Source organism: Protopterus annectens, chromosome 7.part0 (assembly GCF_019279795.1).
Source record: "Protopterus annectens isolate FY-2018-M chromosome 7.part0, PAN1.0, whole genome shotgun sequence".
Classification (NCBI taxonomy): Eukaryota; Metazoa; Chordata; order Ceratodontiformes; family Protopteridae; genus Protopterus; species Protopterus annectens.
In genome coordinates, this window is record NC_056739.1 from 1,098,736,874 (window position 1) to 1,098,753,231 (window position 16,358).

General features: G+C 45.5%; 1 protein-coding gene across 1 annotated transcript in view; it reads left to right on the forward strand.

The window, feature by feature from the left end:
* KIF23 (kinesin family member 23) overlaps positions 1 to 16,358 on the forward strand; it is a 1,082,389-nt gene that overhangs the window by 663,419 nt on the left and 402,612 nt on the right. Inside the window, exon 16 of the mRNA XM_044076375.1 lies at positions 3,908 to 4,067. Coding sequence (XP_043932310.1) covers positions 3,908 to 4,067 — 160 coding nt within the window. The remainder of the gene's footprint in view (positions 1 to 3,907; positions 4,068 to 16,358) is intronic.

Here is a 16,358-nt window from a genome sequence, read left to right on the forward strand (position 1 = left end):
AGTCCAAACTCAGGAACAGCAGACAACCTAGGCTACAGTCTCAAGGTATTCACAGGCCTAAGCAGTGGGGGGGGAATCCCACTTCCAAAGCTGGAAGTAGTAAGACACCCTCCTATGGAAATATGTCGCAGTGACTTGACCTTAAAGCTTCCAAGCCCTGCTTAACTGCCTGCTCCCTTAGGGGGAAAGATCGCCCGGCATGCAAACAACTGGGAACTCAATTACCCAGGGCAAATGGGATTTAAATAGTTTCCCAAGGATACAGATTCCACTTCCACACCTTACCAACCCCAAACAGTTGGCCAGACCTACCCCCCCCCCAAATCAGTGGGCAGAGGCTCAACAGCAGATTCTCTCTTCTAAGTATCAGGACTATTCAACCTGTCCCAGCAGAAGAAAGAGGACAAGGTTTTTACTCAAGACTTTTCCTAGTACCCAGAAAAGACCGCTCCTGGCATCCTATCCTGGACCTCTCTATTCTAAACACCTTTTTGGTAATCCCAAAATTCAAAATGCTAACACTTCAACAGCTGCTTCCTATGCTAGGCAAAGATGCCTGGTTGGCACCCTTAGATTTAAAGGAAGCTTACCTGCACATTCCAATAAGGGAATATTGCAGGAAATACCTACGCTTCAGAGCAGGCTCCATGCACTATTAGTTTTCTGCACTTCCCTTTGGCTTATCTACTGCGCCAGGGTATTCGCAAAGTGCCTAGCTCCAGTCATTGCATTTTGCAGGTAGACATATTCAGATAAACCCATACCTGGACAATTGTCTAATTTAGGCAGAAAGCCAGGACATGCTACTAAAACATCTGCCATTTGTAAAGAAACTTCTAACCTCGCTGGGGTACACCATAAATGAAAAGAAATCTCACCTAGTACCCTGCCAACAAATTGTATTCCTGGGAGCAAGCTTGAACACAGCTTCCCAGATGGCCTACCTCACACCAGAGAAACAAGTTTATTTGACAGCCTACTTCAAACTACTGGCCACAAAGACCCAGCTATCTGCAAGGAAAATCCTGCAAGTCCTGGGGTTCATGGCCTCTTGCATTCTACTAATTCCATATGCAAGACTGCATATGAGGAAACTACAATGGTATCTAAAAAGCGTATGGTGTCAACATTCTCAGGACCTGGAATCAATGATTCCTAGCATTCCTTGTATAAAGACAGAGTTCCTTTGGTGGGCAGAGGCCTGCTACCACAACAAGGGGCTCCCATTCACTGTACCCCCTGCCACCCAAACCCTAACAACAAACGCATCAGACTATGCATGGGAGGCTCACTTGGCAGGGCAGTGCATTCAGGGCAAATGGAACCAGAGTCAGATGCACCTGCATATCCATCAAAAAGAAATGTTAGCGGTACAGAATTCCCTGACAGCCTTCAAGGACCACATTCTTCCAGGACAATTATTGGTAAAGACAGACAACACCACTGTTATGTGGTACATAAACAAGCAGGGGGGAACCCACTCGTACCCTCTCTGCAGACTAGCCATGGTTCTCCAGAAAACAGCCTTGAGCTACCAAGTGCACCTACAAGCTCAGTTCCTGCCAGGCAAGCTAAATTCACTGGCAGATGACCTAAGCAGAAATCTCATGGACCCACATGAGTGGAAACTGGAACCAAAGATATTCAACCTTTTGAGAAACAAATGGAGGAATCCAGAGATGGACCTGCTTGCCCCCCACCCCCCTCAGAACTACCAATTGGACAAATTCTGCACAAGGATTTCCTCAGTCAAGTTTGGAAAGTAGATACCCTGTCCACCTGGGAAAGCCTCTCAGCCTTTCCCCCTCTGCCTCTCCTCTCGGACGTTCTGCTATAGATCAAACAGGACAAACCAAGAAAAATACTGATTGCACCAGACTGGCCACACCAGCACTGGTACCCCCTCTTGCGCAGTATGTTACTGCTGGAACCATGGCACCTGCCTCAGGCCCCTTCCCTGCTGTCCCAGCAGGAGGGCCAGATTCTGCACCCTCAGCTTCAAACCCTGAACCTTGCAGCCTGGCTTAATCGCTTGAGCTCTCCAATAGCATCCCTCAGTAAGCAGATGCTAGATGTTATTCTGGAGGCAGGGAGACCTAGTACTAGAAAAGTGGAAAAGATACTGTTCCTGGAGCCAGACTCGGGGGTTGGGCACAACAGTGCCCAGCTTACTGCATATTCTTCAGTACTTAACAGCGATGCTCCACAAGGGCCTTTCCTTCTCGTCAATTAAAATGCATGCCTCTGCCATTTCAGCACATTTATAATATTGAACAACCCCTCTTCTCTCACCCCCTGCTAAAACAATTCCTCAGAGGATCCAAAAATTGAAGACCACCCAGGAGAGCCCCTACTCCAGCCTGGGACCTTAACTTTGTATTGGAAAAGCTCACTCTACCTCCTTTTGAGCCCGCTGCAACTGCAGAGTTGAAATTCCTTTCTTGGGAAACAGCCTTCCTTCTAGCCATCACTTCAGCAAGAATAAGTGCGGTCATGGCAGTGGAACCCTTCATCATCTTCCATGCAGACAGGGTGTCTCTCAGGATCAATCCTTCCTTTATGCCCAAGGTGGAATTAAGTGTGGCCCTTAACCAGTCCATTCATTTGCCTAACTTTTTCCCTAATCCACAGAACAAAGGAGAATGAATACTGCACTCTTTGGACGTGCACAGACAACTTAGATTTTATTTGGACAGGACTAAGCCAAGCCTCTCAAAATCTGAACAGCTGCTAGTCGGCTTTGCTGCAGGGGCAAGTGGGGAAGGCCATTTCAAAGCAAACCATTTCTAAGTGGATAGCCCATTGTATTCATTTCTGCTATAAACACCATGGAAAACCTACCCCACAAGGGGATAAGATCACATTCCACCAGGGCTGCATCTACCTCTACAGCCTTTCTCAGAGGTGTCCCTACCAGGGACATCCAAGAAGCTGCTACCTGGAGCTCTGTACATACCTTCACCAAGCATTACCACATGTCTATTTTTTTCTAAATCCAGAGCTGGTTTTGCCACTGCAGTCCTGCATTGCTTAATAGCTGGTCGTAATGCTCTCTAACTTCCTCCTCCCTTACTTAGCTTTGGGAATCAACCCAAATGTAATGACTGCAACAGTGAAACACTAAGAACATAGTACAGTTGTGTACACTTAGCATAAATGTAGATGTTGGTGTATTCACTATTGCAGTCCTGGTTACCCTCCCTCCAGCCCCCTGGCTTCTCTTGGCTATACCTTTCTACTTGTTTAGTGTATTTCAGCTTTCTGGTGTATTTGTTTTTTTTTTTTGGAGGTGTAACCCAACATATAATTTCTTCCCATTATGGAGGGCACCTGACATCTGGGGCAAGAAAAACTGATGTAATTGCGTCTGCTGCATGTTTTATACCCCTGATGACCTGACGTCATGGAAGAAGAGACCGCATTCGACACAGGGATCCAAGACTTTGATATTCAGACCGGCTGAGGGCTACCTGCAGGCAGATAACCCAAATGTAATGACTGCAACAGTGAATACACTCTAACATCCACATTTATGATAAGTGTACACAGCTGTACTTTTTCCATGTTATTTGTTTGATTCATTCTTTTGTCAGGATAACTAGTTTTGTTTAAAATGTAAATTTCCCGGATAGGCTGCAAAAATATAAGCAGACTGTATTAATTTTTCTTCCTGATCCACTCTGTTGCACAGTATGGCAAAGAAATCAGTTTCATTTAGCATAACTCTTCAGTGAAAACATGGTGAATCTTGTGCGGTGAAAAAAATTGTGTGAACTAGTTTATTGCCAAATCCTTTTTAATACGTTATTGATTCCTTGCCAGTGTTTTCCTGTTTGATCATGTTATGTGTTCTCTGAAAAATTGTCAGGTGTTTATTTATATGGAGTAACATATTTTGATATTGTAGCTTGTTATGAGGTTTGCTGAAATGACTCAAGAAGTTGAAGTTGCCAGACCAGTTGACCGACCATTAGTTGGACTAACACCTGGTCGTCGGTACAGAAATCAGGCTTTTAAAGAGGAGCTTAATCGCCGGCTAGAGGAACGTGGTGGCCCTATAAATGGAGGTATGAATTATGGTAGCCTTATAGATATGATTGATATTTTCATTTTTCTTTACTACACGTGTGTGTGTGTGCGCGCACATGTGTGCACAGTGAATGGTGGTATAGGGACTAGACATTGTGAGGTGACATTTGTCATGAGCCTGCATGAAACTTTTTTTTTAACTGAAGATATATCCATCAAATATGGATATATCATCATATTACATTTAGCTTGCTTTGCTTGATTGCTGCATGTCTTCCAGCTTGCTAGAAGAAAAATTGTTGCAGTTCTGTCCTCTTGGTCATTATAGTCTCTCTCTTGTATATTTTTCTGATTTCACGCCCCCTTCATTTGATTAATGATGGTTAAGTTGATCAGAAATTGCTATTTTGTCCCTTAAAGAATTCTGCTCCCACTATTTTTGTTTAGGCCCATAGCACCGTGTCAACAGCTGGGAATGAAAATTCAAGCAGGCTACCAAGTTCGGAAGACAAAAAGCTTTGGTTTCATTTCTCACAGAAAAATGGCTTGAGTTAAGAGAGAAAAAATCTAAAGATTATCTTGGCAGTCTTTGGAAATGGAAAAGGTCAAGAAATTGATGTAGAAGAGGGCTGAATACATTAATAAAGTTTCTTTTCCTTTGACTTTTGTGACTTTATCGATTGCTGAAGCTGGCAGGTCTGTTCATTTCTGTTTCTCTGCATCTCAGTGCAAAATCAGCTTGGGCTGACATCTGTGCTTAAGCATGAAATCATTTTTTTCATTGTCACCAACATTAGGCCAGATCCTCTCCTAAGTAAACTTGTAAGTAAAAATGACAAGCGTGTATCTGAAGTACAAGATACTTGTTCTTAGCCTGCAGCCATCCTTCCTGTGGTTGATGCTTACAGAATACTTTCTTGTTTCACACTTGAGTGTCTGCCACCTGACACCCCCCCCGAACTATCTGGAAATCAGATTGATTGGTAGTCCAGAATATACTGTTTATACTCTGGTATTCGCTGGTTTATGTGCTTTTTTACAGAAAAGCATAGTAAATCAGTAAATTTACTATGCTTTTTCCACAAAATAATAATCACCACCACAATAGAGGATGTTTCTCCTCCTCCTGACCTGTGATGTCATGACATGGGTGGAAAGTGGGTGTGGAAAGGGGAGGGATGAGGTTAGGGGAGTTGAGAGGTGTAGCATTGGTCCAGTTTTGGCCACAATGCAAGGTGGCAACCCTACTCTTAAAGTCCCAGATTCTCATAAATTGTACAAAAATCCTTCAGACCTTGTTGAGATTTCATTTGAATCTGGGAAAGTATCTAAGCTCTTGCCTTCTACCCGTGTTTTGCCTAATGGCAAGAATAGCAGAGCATAGGTACAAGTAAAAAGTGTACATCTCTGCCACAATTTCTTTCCATGTCATAAACTATCAAATCCACATGACCAAGTATCTCCTGTTTTTTTTAAAGAAAATGTTTATTAATTTAGCGTATTTGCAATATATGCATAGAAAAGAAGAAATTCAACTTCACATATTGTTATGCAATGATAGGAATACATTGAATCATCAAGGTAATATACATTTAACACATTAAGAATCTTAGTATTTCAATAGCAACATTTTAAGGTTATCCCAACAACTAAAGGTTTTGTGTGTGTGTATGTATATATATATATATATATATATATATATATATATATATATATATATATATATATATGTATATGTGTGTATGTATATATATATATATATATACATATATACATACATATATATATACATACATATGTATATATATATATATATACATACATATATATATATATATATATATATTTATACATACATATATATATATATATATATATATATATGTGTGTGTGTATGTATATAGGGAGTCGGCCTTCCAGCTGATGTGGAGTGTCCAAGTCTTCACTTCCAACTAGGGGCACCAACATTTTTCCCCCTAAAGCGACAACCTCAGTCTCAGCACCTTCTCTCACCCAACAACACAGCAGGGACTCGCAGCCTCAGGAACCCTTCAGGAGTGCCCCCAGTCTTCTGTGACCTCCCCGGAATATCCTTCTGAGGAGACCCCTCGGAAGAAAGCTTGTAAGAGGAAGCATGGTTGACTCCCCCGATGAGTCCATTACTTCAGACACTGACCTTGAGGAGTCAGGAGGGTCCCCCAAGTCGTCTGATATCTCCTTCACAGATATCCTTGAGATCGTGAAACATAGAGGCGGCTGGCCCACCACTTCCCTTTCTGATGAAGTCTGTGTATCTGAAGGCTTTCGGGTCTCAAACTTGTGCCTCTTTGGTATCTCCACCTTTCGACAAACTCTTGGATCTAGTGAGTCGAAAGGTGTGGGAATCTCCTGATACTGTGAAAACAGTTCCTAGAAGACCTAATAAATTCTTATCAGTACCTCAGGACAAAGATTTTCTCACCAAAGGCGTGCCAGTAGATGCCATGGTGGTGGCAACAGCCACCAAAAGGGAACTTGCTGAAACTTCCTTCATTGTCCAGCCACTGAACAAGGAGTCTCAAATGATTGGTAGGTATGGGAAGCGTGTCTTTACTTCAGCGGCATTTACACCCAGATCGCTGAATTATACCTGTCTCATTTCACTAGGCTCCAGAGAGATCTGAAGGAGCTGGGAAGATACTCTCCAAGGTAATGTTCTGAAGCAGTATCTGATAAGCTTAACGCTCAGATGTCTACCTTAAATTCTATTGTCCACTCCTCCTTGAGACTGATATCTTATGCAGTGTATGGAACGAGTAGGGCAGCGGGTTCAGGAGTTTCTCTTGGAAGACACTCCTGGATGCGCTTGTGTAATTTTGCAGAGGCCTTTAAGTCTACATTTACCAACTCCCTCTTGATGGATCCTCGTTGTTTGGACCTAAAGTAAAGGACACACTCACCAGGTGCGAACAGGAAACGAAAACCCTGTCTGCCGTGGGAGTCCATTTTTCCGTTCCTTCTAGACCCTATCCCAAAGGGCAGAGGGGTGGAAAGATGTGGTTCAAGAAGTCGCAGAGGTTTTTCCAGGAAACACAGGGTGATTCCTTCTCCAGAGGCAGAGGAGGAAATAAAGGTAGACGCCCTAGAGGCAGGGGAGGCCCGCAGAATCAGGTAGACTGTGATTCCTTTCATGGTCGTCCCTACCAGTGCTCCTGAAAGGAGGCCCAACGGTGCGTCTCTGGAGCCAGTTGGGGACATGTATCCTTGTACCCAGAAGCCTGGCACAATCTCACTCACGACAAGTAGGTGCAGAGGATACTGTATTCCCTTCTTTTTCCCTTTTCCTTGGATCAGAAGAATCCTGGATGTTCCACCCAATTACAGGGGCTCAGCAACTGTAGAAATCCAAAAGTTGCTAGAAGAGAGTCATCCAACCTGTCCCCGCGGACTAAGTAGGATTAGGGACTTACTCCAGATTCTTTTTGGTGCCAAAACAAACAGGGGACTTGAGACCCATCTTGGATCTCAAAAAGTTGAACTAATCTGTAGAGAAGTCCAAGTTCAGAATGGTCATGTTACATTCGATACTCCCGTTGTTAGGGAAAGACGTTTGGGTGTGCTCCATAGATCTCCAAGATGCGTACCACATCAAAATGGACAGAGCATCAAGGAGTCACTCACGCTTCTGGCTTGGGGCCAGTCATAACCAGATGTTAAGTTGTCCATCTCGCCTTCATTCTTGCTGGATGGGTTCGGAGCCGATCCTCAGCTCCGACTCGGCCACTCTAAAAGCTCGAGAGTTGGTTCCACCGGCTCGAGGCTCCCCTTATATCCCACAATGCTAGGCGGTAATACCCCAGATCTCGTTTGCCGCTACAGCGATCGAGGTGTGTTGTTTCTACCGGCTTCAGGTCAGTTCATATAGATTAGTCTATAGTTAATTTTAGCCCCTTTAATTTAGTTTTTACTCGTTATTACCCTTAGTTGAGTGGATTTTGACCCTTTCCTACCTGTTTATCCACCCTTTTTTCCTCAAGAACTTATTAGTTCTTTCCTTAAGCCTTCGGGCCCTTCCATCCCCTTTATTAGTGGAGTGTATGTGTTTGTAGGGATTTAAAAAAAAAAAAAAAACTAAATTTATTAGTTTAATTTTAGTTAACCTTAGTGGATAGTGTAATCGATGTGTTTGTGTTGTGTGGTGGTTACACTTTTTTCCTTGAAAATGTCTAAGGATTCAAAGGTCTCAGGCTTCAAGAAGTGTGACTCGTGCTGTCAGAAAATGTCTCTGACAGACGGTCACACTTCTTGTGTGTACTGCCTGGGACCTTTACACCTGCAGGACTCTTGTGCTGTATGCCATGGCTTCAGCCCTAGAGTCCTGCAGGAAAGAAAAAATAAGCTTATATTACGAGGCTTATTGAAGCTTGAGGGTCCCCCGACTCTTTCTTCGGGCAAACCCTCCAAGCCTTCTAGGTCGTCGGCTCCAGTTTCTGAGTCGACACCTAAGGCTTCGAAGTCTGCTACAACATCGGCTCCGGCTGGAGCCGATGAGACTCGAACTCTTATTTCTTCGGTTCCCTCGGCTCCGGCCGGAGCCAAGGTGTTGGAAATCACTGAGTCTGCTCCGATAAAATTATCAGAACCGACAACTAGGAAAAGGTCTAGGTCGCCGTCTCTTGGCTCTGTTCATTCGGCTCCAGCATCTCCCTTGCTGTCTGAACGGAGCCATAGATCTCACTCCTCTAGGTCGTCGAGACTTTCGGACCATGACCTTCAGAGGGTAGTGAGTCGACTTCTTAAGTCCGAGGCACTGGCCCAAATGCTTCAGAGCCCGACTCAGCAGTCGATGCTTAATCCTATTTCTCAAAATGTTTCTCCTCCGACTCCTTTGAGTTCGGAGCCGGGGCGTTTCGGACCCGAGACTGTGGCAGCGTCGGAGCCGATACAATTGTCTTCAGCGCCGTCGTCTGCTCCGTTTTCTTCATTGGAGGAATCTCGGCGCTGGACTTGCCTCGTCGGCTCCGAGGGGGTGAGTGGCATCGGACCCTTGTCCGACCCCGCTCTCCCTCTCGGTGTTTCGGCGCTGGTGAGTTCGGCTCCGACATCGGCCTCGGAGCCATCACTGTCTGTGTCGAGGGAGGTTTTCAGCTCTTCGGAGCGGAGACCTCTGGCTCTGCCTGACAGGGGTGCTTTCGAGGTCATGCGGAGTGTGTTGGAACCTGGTTCAACTCCACAGTCGGCTCCGTCGCCCCTCCCTCCTCGGTGCCTCAGGTAATTTCTACTCACTCCCTCATCCCAGACCGCAGAGAGCCAGCTCCTCAAGAATCCCCTGTGGGGATTTCATCCTCTTCCGAGGCCTCTCCTGAATTGGCAGGAGAGCCCCCTAGGAAGAGAAAGTGCAAGAGGAAGACCATAGACTCACCTGAGTCTGTCACCTCTGACACGGATTTAGAGGATTCTGAAGGTTCCCCCTCTGAAGATGTCTCCTTTGCAGACATCCTGGAGATCTTAAAACAGAGGGGGAATTGGCCAGCCCTTAACCCTTCGGAGGATGAATCTGTGTATCTTGAGGCGTTCGGCTCTCGCCCCCCCCTCCCTTTGATCCCCTTATGCAGGTGGTAGCAAAAAAGGCTTGGACGGCTCCTGACTCTGTGGACCCCACCCCCAGGAGACCTTCAAAGTTTATTATAGCACCAGCAGACAAACAATTTTTGACTAAAGGAGTTTCTGTGGATGCTATGGTGGTAGCTTCTGCCACCAAGAAGGAACTAGCTGATCCTTCAGTGCCTGTCCATCCCCCTAACAAGGAATCTAGGTCTATGGACAGGTACGGGAAGCGGATGTTTTAGTCAGCGACCTTTTCAATGCATTCGCTGAACTACCTCTGTCATTTCACTCGTCTTCAAAGAGACTTGATCAAGGAAGCGAGTGAGATGTTAAAGGATCCAACAGCTGCGGGTTTTCAGGATAAGATGAACGCTCAGCTGACAACCCTCAATTCGATAGCTAACTCCTCCATGCGCCTTCTTTCATATGCGGCTGATGGAGCGTGCAGAGCCGCAGGTACAGGTGTGGCCTTACGCCGGCATGCCTGGATGCGGCTATGCAATTTGGATCCCTTTAAGGCGTCTTTCACTAATTCCCCGTTTGATGGATCGTCCCTTTTTGGTCCTCAAGTGAAAGAAACCCTGACAAGGTGCGAGACGGATGGCAAAACTCTTTCTGTCGTCGGAGTCTGTTTTTCTACTCCTTCTAGGCCTTACCCCAAGGGCCAGAAAAGTGGAAACATGTGGTTCCATAAGCAATCTCAAGGGGCTTTGCCTGGCGACAGAGTCGGTTCCCCTCTAGAGGCAGAGGGGAACAATAATGTTAGGCGATAGCCCTAGAGGCAGGGGGTCCAGAGAACCAGGGCAATCGAGAAACCTTTTCCGATAAGCCCTTTCAGCATCCCTGAGGTGTTGCCCGACTGTCCACCTTAGGAGGCAGTTGGGGGAAGATTATCACTGTACCCAGAAGCCTGGCGATCTCTAACTCAAGACAAGTGGGTACAGTCCATCATTTCCGAAGGCTATTCCATTCCGTTCTTTCGCATTCCAAATCAATCAAAAACGTCCCTTCCAGATGTTCCACCCGCTCAAAGGGATCAAGCAGCGTTAGAAATATCAAAGTTGCTTGCAAAAAGAGCCATTCAGCCAGTTCCAGCAGACCAGCAAGGATCCGGAATCTACTCCAAATTCTTTTTGGTTCCAAAGAAAACAGGGGACTGGAGGCCCATTTTGGATCTCAGCATCTTGAACAAGTCTGTCAAGAAAACAAGATTTCGGATGGTCACGTTGCAATCCATCCTACCCCTATTGGGAAAGGAAAACTGGATGTGCTCTATAGACCTCCAGGATGCGTACTATCATATAAAAATGAACAGACGCTCCAGGAGATTCCTCCGCTTCAGGCTGGGAACCAGTCACTTTCAATTCAGAGCCCTGCCCTTTGGACTCACCACAGCCCCCGGTGTTTACCAAATGCATGGCAGTGGTTGCCTCTCACCTGAGACGTCAAGGATTCCAGGCGTTTCCATACTTAGACGACTGGCTCCTTACAGCTCCCACCAAGCATCTTCTACTACTTGCCAGAGACTACACTTTTCGCATATTTGAAGCTAGGTATCTCAATAAATTGCGAAAAGTCTGTTTTGTCGCCTTGTCATGCTATTACTTTCATAGGCGCAAATCTAGACACAGTCAGCATGTCTGCGAGACTCACAGACCAAAGGATAGCAGACATACACAAACTAGTCTCTCTTCTTTTCCACAGCAACAGAATCAAAGTCAGATTAGTCCTAAAAGTACTGGGAATTATGGCAGCTGCTATCCCTCTACTTCTATTAGCCAGATTTCACATGAGAATCTTGCAGTGGATGCTCTTCACACAGTGGTCATACCAACAACTTCCGATGTCCCACACCATTGTGATAACACATGCATGCAGGAATCATCTTCTTTGGTGGATTTCTTCCCCCCAGCTCTTCTTAGGAAGACCTTTTGTCCCTCCCCCTCCGGTTGCTACTCTGACAACGGACGCCTCCCTGATCGGGTGGGGGGGGCATTATCAGGGCAGGACAGTCCAGGGCATATGGCAACCTTACGAACGCCACTTGCATATAAATGTTGTAGAGATGAGAGCAGTGCTTTTAGCGTTGCAAGCCCTTCAAGACTCTCTTCCGATGGGAACGATAGCAATCCAGACGGGCAACATGTCTGTAGTGTGGTATATCAACAAACAAGGCGGAACCAGATCCTATCCCCTGTGTCGAGAGGCACTCAGACTGTGGCAATGGGCGATTTCTTCTCAGCGGTTTCTGATAGCAACGCACATCCCCGGGAAGTCCAATCTCATTGCGGACAAATTGAGCAGAGCTATTCTCATGCCTCACGAGTGGTCTCTGAAAAATTCAGTCTTGGAAAAGTTTTTTTTCTGAAGTGGGGCCAGCCTTGCTGCGACCTTTTTGCTACTCCCCAAAACAGCAAGTGCAAAGATTATTTCACCCTCTTTCCTCTACCACGCCATCCCAGCAGAGACGCTCTAGTCCAAGTTTGGCCCGGGGACTTCTGTATGCATTTCCTCCCTTCCCACTAATTTCTCAAGTGATACAGAAAGCCATCGCTCAGAAAGCTTCCTTGATCCTCATTGCCCCTTACTGGCCGCGACAGGTTTGGTTCCCCTTTCTGCACCATTTTCTGTTGGAGCAACCCTGGCATCTGGACCTAGTTCCAGATCTTTTGACCCATCAGTCGGGTCAGTTGCATCGCTCCCTCCCCTCTCTGAACCTCACTGCTTGGTTCCTCCAATTCCAACCCTAGCCAGGCTTCCTCTAATATCTCACTCAGTTCGAGATATTTTAATAGCTTCCCATAAATCCTCCACTCGGAAGATTTATCTTAGTAAGTGGAAACGTTTCTCCTATTGGGCACAAGGAAGGGACATAGATCCTTTCACTGCTCCCATTCAAACGGTCCTTGATTTCTTAGCCGAACTATTCCACGCAGGTTCGTCTCCTTCTACTCTTAAGGTTCAATTGGCAGCTATTTCTAACTTTCATGTTGGAATCTCAGATTCTGCCATCATGTCTCACAAGCTTTGTAAAGCCTTTTTGAAGGGAGTTTTTCTTCTCAAGCCTCCTATCAGAAATCCTCCTCCTTGGGACCTTAACTTAGTTTTCACATTTTTGATTCTTCCCCCCTTTGAACCTGCATCTTCGAGTTCAATGAAATTGCTATCCTGGAAGACACTCTTTTTGGTAGCCATTACTTCGGCTAGAAGAGTCTCGGAGCTTCATGCACTCTGCAGTCGATCCCCTTATCTTTTGTTTCATAAGGATAGGTATCCCACGGACCAACCCATCCTTCTTACCCAAAGTAGCCTCTCAGGCAAATCTAAATCAAAACATTGACCTTCCTGTGTTTTTTCCTAACTATTCTAACAGGTCTGAACAAAAATTACATTGGCTAGATGTTCATCGGCAATTTAAGGTATTATTTGGATAGGACCAAACAGACCAGAAAGGCTGACCAACTGTTTGTCTCTTATGCAGAAGGCAGAAAGGGCCTTCCAGTTTCGGAAGTATCACTCTCCAGATGGCTTACATCCTTTATTTCTTTTGTGTATGAGATTAGGCATCAAAAGTTACCAAACAAACCTAAGGCTCATTCAACTAGAGCTTTGGCTACTTCTATAGCTTTCCAAGTCAGGCTGCCTATTGATACGATTTGTGCAGCAGCTACATGGGCTACTCCTCACACTTTCATTTCTCATTATAAGTTGGACCTAGCTTCTAGACACAGAGCTAATTTTGGTTCCACTGTACTCGAGTCTGTTCCGATAGGCCACCCGGGACAAGGTGCTAGGGACGGTCCCATCCAGCAAGAATGAAGGCGAGATGGACAACTTAACATATAGAAGTTATGTTCTTACCATAACGTTCCATGTTAGTTGTCTTCTTCTCGCTTCTTCTTAAGCCCCACCCTCCTTCCCCCTAGCCTGGACAGACCTAGAGGAGTTTGATTGTGACCTTTTTTTCCTACCACCTCTATTGGTATATGTATATACTGTGTTATGTATATATTCCCTCAACAGGTTGTAGGTCACCTTCCTTCTGTCATCTTATAGAGGTGGGTTTCCCCTTTCCAGTGTTTCTGGATTTTCTCCTAGCTGGGCCTAGCTTACAAACAAGATCTGAGGTATTACCGCCTAGCATTGTGGGATATAAGGGGAGCCTCGAGCCGGTGGAACCAACTCTCGAGCTTTTAGAGTGGCCGAGTCGGAGCCGAGGATCGGCTCCGAACCCATCCAGCAAGAAAGAAGGCGAGAAGACAACTAACATGGAATGTTATGGTAAGAACATAACTTATATTTTTGCGCCATCCCCTTTGGTCTCACCACAGCCCCCAGGGTGTTCACCAAATGCATGACAGTGGTAACGGCTCACTTGAGACGCCATGGATTCCAAGTGTTTCCGTACCTGGATGACTGGCTCCTGACTGCCACCACCAGGCATCTGATATTACAGGCCAGGGACGCCACCATTATGACTTGCTTGAAGCTAGGAATTAAAATAAACTGGCAAAAATCTGCATTATCGCCCTCTCAGCATGTGAATTTCATTGGCGCTGAAATAAATAGTCACAATGAGGGCTTACCTCCCCATAGAGAGAGACCAGAATCTCAGGCAACAAATTTGGAGTCTACTTCCACAGCTGAAAGCAAAAGCAAAGACTGTACTCAATTGTTGGGGACGATGGCCTCTATGATAACATTAGTCCCATTAGCCAGACTGCACATGAGGGGTCTTCAGTGGTTACTTTTTTCCCAGTGGTCTCTGCAGTGACTACATCTTTCTCACCCCATCCTGATAACAGAATCGTGCAAACGGGATCTTAGCTGGTGGACCTAGTCCAGCCATCTGACCACAGGCAGACCATTTGTTCCATCTCCCCCTGTCATCACCATGACCACGGATGCCTCCCAGATAGGGTGGGGTGGGGGGGGGCATTATCTAGGGAGAACAGTCCAAGGCACGTGACAGGAGCACTAGGTTTATTTGCATATCAACGTCTTGGAGTTGAGAGCAGTGCTTCTGGGGTTGCAAGATCTTCACAGCTTTCTCCCTCTAGGGATGATTGTGATTCACTCTGACAATATGTTGGTGTATGGTACATAGACGAGGAGGGACTAAATCTTACCCCCTATGTAGACAGGCCCTTTGAGTGTGGGAGTGAGCAGTGTCTTCCCAACATTTCCTGGTCGCAACACACATTCCGGGAAAAAACAACGTGATAGCCGACAGGCTCAGCAAGGCGATTCTTATGCCTCATGAGTGGTCTCTGAATCCACACATTGTGGAACAGATTTTTCGCAGAAGGTGTCAGCCTTGCTGCAATCTCTTTGCCACCCCTCTGAATGCCAAATGCAGCAACTACTTCACCCTGATTCCCCCAAAGGGGGGAGACACCCAGAGACGCACTCGTTCATGATTGGCCCTCGAGAATTCTCTATGCCTTCCCACCTTTTCCTCTGATATCAAAAGTAATTCAGAAAGCAAAATCCTTGGGAAGCAAGATGATCCTCATTTCTCCTTACTGGCCTCGTCAGATTTGGTTCCCCTTCCTCAGGCATGACCTAGTGGATGAACCTTGGACCCTGGACCCAGTCCCAGATTTACTGAAGCACATGTCAGGGGTGTTCTATCCCTCTCTCCACACCCTCAATTTGACAGAGTGGCTGCTCCAATTCCATCCTTAGTCAAGCTTCATGACTTTTCTCCTGATGTGCATATTCTGACCTCTTCTCACAAACCTTCGACTAGGAAGATTTACTCCAGTAAGTGGAAAAGGTTTTCCTTCTGGGCTCGTTATACAAACCTTGATCCTTATACAGCCCCCATCTCTGCCATTTTGGAGTTTCTTACACAACTGTTTCATTAAGGTTCAGCCGCTACTATTAAGGTTCAACTGGTAGCTATTTCTACCTTCCATTTTGCTAATGATCCCAACCTTATAGTGCATAGATTGTGCAGAGATTTTCTTAAAGGGGCCACATTATTGAGACGTCCCATTATGGACCCTGTGGCACCCTGGGATTTGAATTTTATCCTTCAAAAACTAACTTCCCCTCCCTTTGAACCTTCAGCAACTTGTGATCTGAAATTCCTTTCGTGAAAAAACATATTTTTAGTGGCCATTACATCTGCAAGGAGGTTCTCAGAACTGCAAGCCCTCTCCATTAGGTCTCCTTATTTGGTACGTCACAGAGACAGGGTTTCTTTACGGACCAACCCTTCATTTGTTCCTAAGGTTTATTCTCAGGCTAATATTAATCAATACATTGAACTACCGGTCTTTTTCCCAAATTTTTCTGACAAGGCAGAGTACAAATTTCATCAGCTTGACGTCCATAGACAACTGAGATTCTATCTTCATAGAACCAAGAGTTTCAGGTCAGACCAATTGTTTATTTCCTTTTCAGATTCAAGAAAGGGTTCATCAGTCTCAAAACCCACTTTCACACTGGATTTCAAGCTGCATTTCATTCATTTATACGTCCAGTGGCAAAGATCTCCCTTTTAAGGTGAAAGCCCACTCTACCAGATCTGTTTCCACATCGGTGGCCTTTCAAGCAAAAATTACCATGGATTACATTTGCACAGCAGCAACATAGGCTCAATCTGTACTTGGAATTTGTGGAATAAAAAGATCGTAAAAAGCATTTCCTGGCATCGACAGTGTTCTTTTTGGTATTATTGGTGGACTTTGCACTGTTGGGTTCTTTGATATTGGTGATTTAACATAGGCTACACC